Genomic DNA, 4,293 nt, shown 5'->3' on the forward strand with positions numbered 1-4,293 from the left:
GGCACCGGCGGCCAATGGCAGCGAGCTCGGGGCGGGCTCTGCGCACGGCCGCGCCGCGCCCCGCTCCCACCAATCAGCGCGCCGCAACCGCGACTGACGGCACCGGCGGCCAATGGCAGCGAGCTCGGGGCGGGCTCTGCGCACGGCCCCGACTCGTCCCGCGCTCTCGGCGCCCCCGGGCTGCGTGAGGGGAAAGCCGGAGATGAGGAACAGCCCCGGCACGGGCCCGGGCCCGAGCCGGGATTGAGCTGCCCACACAAACAAACTTCTCCGCGCCTCCCGCCACGGCTTTCCCGGCCCTGCGCCTCCCGTGCCTCCGCCTCTGCGGGAAGCCCAGGAGCCTCACTTCTCCTGCCCCTCATTGGTGCATCAGTGCTTCGCTTTGATTTCCCCCAAAAAGGGAAACCTGCCCAAAGCCCTGTGGGTGGGTGGGGCAGGGGAGAGATTTCTGGCAGAAAACACAAAAAAACTAAGATCAGGATATTGAGAGTTCAAAGAAGACCCTTAAATGCAGCTTTCCCCACGCCTCCCTGCTCCCGGCTGCACCTCCTCCCCCGGTAGTGGAGGAGACAGGGAATGGGGCCATGCTCAGCTCATCCTGAAGGAGAGATGGCAGCTGTCAGTCGGGAGGTGAGGGATCCTGCCTGTGGCTGCCATGGCTTGGGCACGATGGTCCTTCCAAACAGGCATGGGAACAGGAGTGGCTCCATGCTCAGGGCTCTGTTTGTTGTTTTTATGAGCTGGAGAAGAAAGAGCCTCTACAGTGAACGGCCTGCCAGCATCACTGCACTTCTACTCTGATCTTTTTCTCTTTCCTGCTATTATGGTACCCTCTGTCTGTTTTGGTTTGTATTTGCTGTTCTCAGCTTTGCCTTGAACCGTTTGCCTGGAGCCTGTCTGCTCTGCACTCCTGGCCTGTCACAGCAAAGCTGCTGCTGGCAGAATTCGGACCTGTCCTTTCTTGTGTGATAGATTCTGGCCATTGGTTTTTGTCCTGGTGTTTCTTGTTCTCTCTCAGTGCCTGCAGGGCCTGGATTTCCTCCATGCAAACCGGGTGATCCACAGAGATCTGAAGAGCTCCAACATCCTCCTGGGCATGGCCGGCTCTGTCAAGCTGGGTGGGTGTTCCTGGCCAGGCACGGCGCTCCCGGGTGCGGCTGTGGGGCTGCTTCCCAGTGCCGGCCAGAGCCCCACAAGGGCTGCTGGGGGCACTGCCCGGCCCCTGCTGCCAGCTGAGAGCGGCTGCCCCTGCAGAGAGCTCCGGAGAGCAGCAGGGTGCCAGGGGTGGCTTTGCTCTGGGTATGGCCCTGCCAGAGGGGCAGGAGTTGGAATCTAAAGCTTCAAGGGAATCAGTAAAAGCCACTGTACAAAAGCTGAGGGTTTCTTTAAGGGTCCAGTTCCACCTTCCCTTGGCTACAGCCCTGAGCACTTTTCCAGCTCACTTCACTACTGCATTCTCAGACTGAGAGTGGGGAGTCTTGGTGCTTGGTTTCCTCATTCCAGCTGCCTTTGACAGTGTTTGTTTCTGTCCTCAGCTGATTTTGGCCTCTGTGCTCAGCTCAGCTCTGAGCAGGACCGGCGCAGCTCCATGGTGGGCACTGCTCACTGGATGGCCCCAGAAGTTGTGACCAGTTCTCCTTATGGCCCCAAGGTGGACATCTGGTCCTTTGGCATTGTGACCACCGAGATGGTGGAAGGAGAACCTCCTTACTTCAAGGAAACGAGGGCCATGGTAAGAGGCAAATTCTCCAGGGGCTGCAGAGCCCTGTGAGCACAGGGTGACCCTGCACTGGGAGCAGCAGCTGGAGGATTCTGCACATGAGGAAGGAAATTCCCAGAGGACTCAAGCCTCAACACAGACAAATATTCTTCAGCCTCCAGCAACAATTTGCTTTGGGATTTACGTTGTTGCAGCTCTTCTGGCTGTGAGGATGACATGAAAATGTGAAGCAAGTGCATCAGCTCATTAAAATGGCTGTGGCAGCACCAGGGTTTGGGTTTTTTGGTTGGCACAGGAAAATGAGCTGTGAGCAGCATCTCTGGCAGGGAGGAAAGTGCCCCTGGAGCTGGGGCTGAGAACCCGGGGTCGCTGTGAGCACCTGTGGGTGGGAAGGAAGCTGGCAGAGCGCTGAGTTTGCTTTTCCTGCAGGCTCGCGCTCTGATCCGGCACAACGGGACCCCGCAGCTGCAGGAGCCCCGGCGCCTGTCGGCTCTGCTGCGGGACTTCCTCGAGTGCAGCCTGGAGCCGGACAAGGAGCAGCGCTGGTCTGCCCAGGAGCTGCTGCAGGTGAATGCCGAGCAGCTGAGGGGAAGCAGCAGCGCCAGGGAGGGGTTTTCTGCTGGGGCCCCTCCAATAGTCTCCAGTCTCGCTGTGTTCCATACTGTCCTGGTTCAGGGCAAATTTGGGGAAAGAACCCTAAAAGGGTTCTTTCCGGAAAGCAGATTCAATTGGCCCCTCCCCCCAACCAGTTTGGGAAAGATACCTCTTTGGAGAAAAGGTGGAAAAAACCTGTTTATTAAACAAGCAAACTTAAACAATAGTAAACAATAAAACTTCTTGCCACTCCAAGAGGGAGACAAACTCAGGAAAAAAAAATCTCCCGGGTTGCAGCTTTGCAGCTGGGCTCACTCAGTCTCTGATCAGTCCCTCCGGTGCTGGAAATGCCACGGCCCAGGCCCAGCCCGCTGAGCCACAGGTACTGCTGCTGCTGCTCTCCTGGTGTTCAGCCCAGAGCAGGTCCAGAGAAAGGGAAAAAAACACAGTCCAGGGAACTTCTTTGCATCAGCTAGCTAAAACTAACTAGACTAGGAAAAAAAAACCAAAGGAGAGCTCAGTCTCATTGTCCGTCTGTACGCAGACAACTCAGTCCAGGAGCAGGAATGTGGAGGAGTGAGTGCAGTTCTTGAAAACAAACTCCGTGCTTCTTCCCACCCTCCCCTTCCCTCCTGGAACAAGTCTTAAAGGTGTAGAACTTATTATTCAACATAAACAGGGCAGACAATTGGGGATAAAGGCATCATACAGTCAACCTAGGACACACACGCAAAGCAAGCAGAATCCTCGCCGGGTTTGGCTTGGCAGGGTCCTTTCGAGGGCATCTGCCTCTGGTGCCCCACAAGGAGCAGGGCCATCTTCAGGCAGGTCCGGTGCTCAGAGCCCTGCCTGGCCTGAGCTTGGATGTTCCCAGGGAGGAGGCACCTCCCATATCTCTGGGCACCTTCTGTCAGTGTTTCCCCACTCTCCTGGCAAAAAAATTCTGCCTTAGGTCTAATCTGAGCCTGCTTCCCTCTCCTGAGTTTCAGACCATTTCCCTTTGTCCTGTTGCAACAGAGCCTGTGAGGAAGTTGACTCTGGAAAGTAACAGTTCATTTCTTTCTTTTTTATCCTTTGGGCAGCACCCATTTTTATCATCAGCCAAGCCTCTCTCCAGCCTGACCCCTCTGATCACCACAGCAAAGCAACTGAGGGAGCAGCAGAGGAGATGAAGCACTGGAGGACAGCTGTTAGTTATAGTAGCTAGTTAGGACAACTAGTTGGTTATGGTAGTTAGGACTGCTAGTTGGTTATGGTAGTTAGGACAGCCTGTTTGTTATGGTTCTTATGACAGCCTGTTTGGTATGGCAGTTTTTTGAATAAAAACTCTCTTAAACCTCAACTCCCTTGAGGTGTCCCTTCCTCCTCCCTCTGTGACTCGGCTGCCCGGAGCAATGTGAGGGGAGAGCGGGCCCAGCCTGGCCCAGAGCTGAGCCCCAGCAGAGCCCTGGCAGAGCCCAGAGCAGCCTCGGATCTGCAGAGTCAGCCTGGGAGGAGGCGCTCGGAGCCTTCTGGGCTGCACCCGACCTGCCCTGGGTTTGTTATAGAGAACTATGTAGTTGTTGGCTCCCGAGTGCTGGACGCTCCAAGGGCCTCGGTCACGCCAGGATGCTACAGACTGGGACAGCCAGGCAGGTGAGGAGGAAGTCACTGCCCCTTTCCCCCTCTCTCCTGCTCCATCTCCCAGCCCAGCATCCCCCTGGCTGCAGGACAACCTTGTAGCTGATGCCGTCCTATCTTATCTTCTGCTCTGCCCTCCTTCCTCTCCTAATTATGTTCTTCATCCATCCATCTATGTTCTTTTCCCATCTCCTTCCTCCCTGTTCCTTCCTCTCCTTCTGCCTTTTCCTTTATCCCTTCTCGCAGACTCTTCCTCTCCTTGTCCTTCCTGCCCCAGGCACTGAGCAGTGGACAGAAGGTAGCCGGAGGCGAAGAGGCACACAGTCTGTATCTGAAGTCTGTATCGGAAGTCCCTGATC

At 56.1% G+C, this 4,293-nt stretch overlaps 1 protein-coding gene across 1 annotated transcript; it reads left to right on the top strand.

Annotated features, from left to right (window-relative positions):
* Positions 1-150: 150 nt before the first annotated feature.
* Positions 151-3,824, top strand: LOC146764243 (serine/threonine-protein kinase PAK 1-like). The gene is made up of 4 exons (XM_085565358.1): positions 151-1,118; positions 1,536-1,732; positions 2,150-2,287; positions 3,397-3,824. The coding sequence occupies exons 1-4, from the start codon at positions 1,097-1,099 to the stop codon at positions 3,484-3,486; spliced, it is 447 nt and encodes a 148-aa protein (XP_085421484.1). The 5' UTR covers positions 151-1,096; the 3' UTR covers positions 3,487-3,824.
* Positions 3,825-4,293: the final 469 nt, after the last annotated feature.

Source organism: Lonchura striata, chromosome 35 (genome assembly GCF_050655825.1).
Source record: "Lonchura striata isolate lonStrDom1 chromosome 35, ASM5065582v1, whole genome shotgun sequence".
Classification (NCBI taxonomy): Eukaryota; Metazoa; Chordata; class Aves; order Passeriformes; family Estrildidae; genus Lonchura; species Lonchura striata.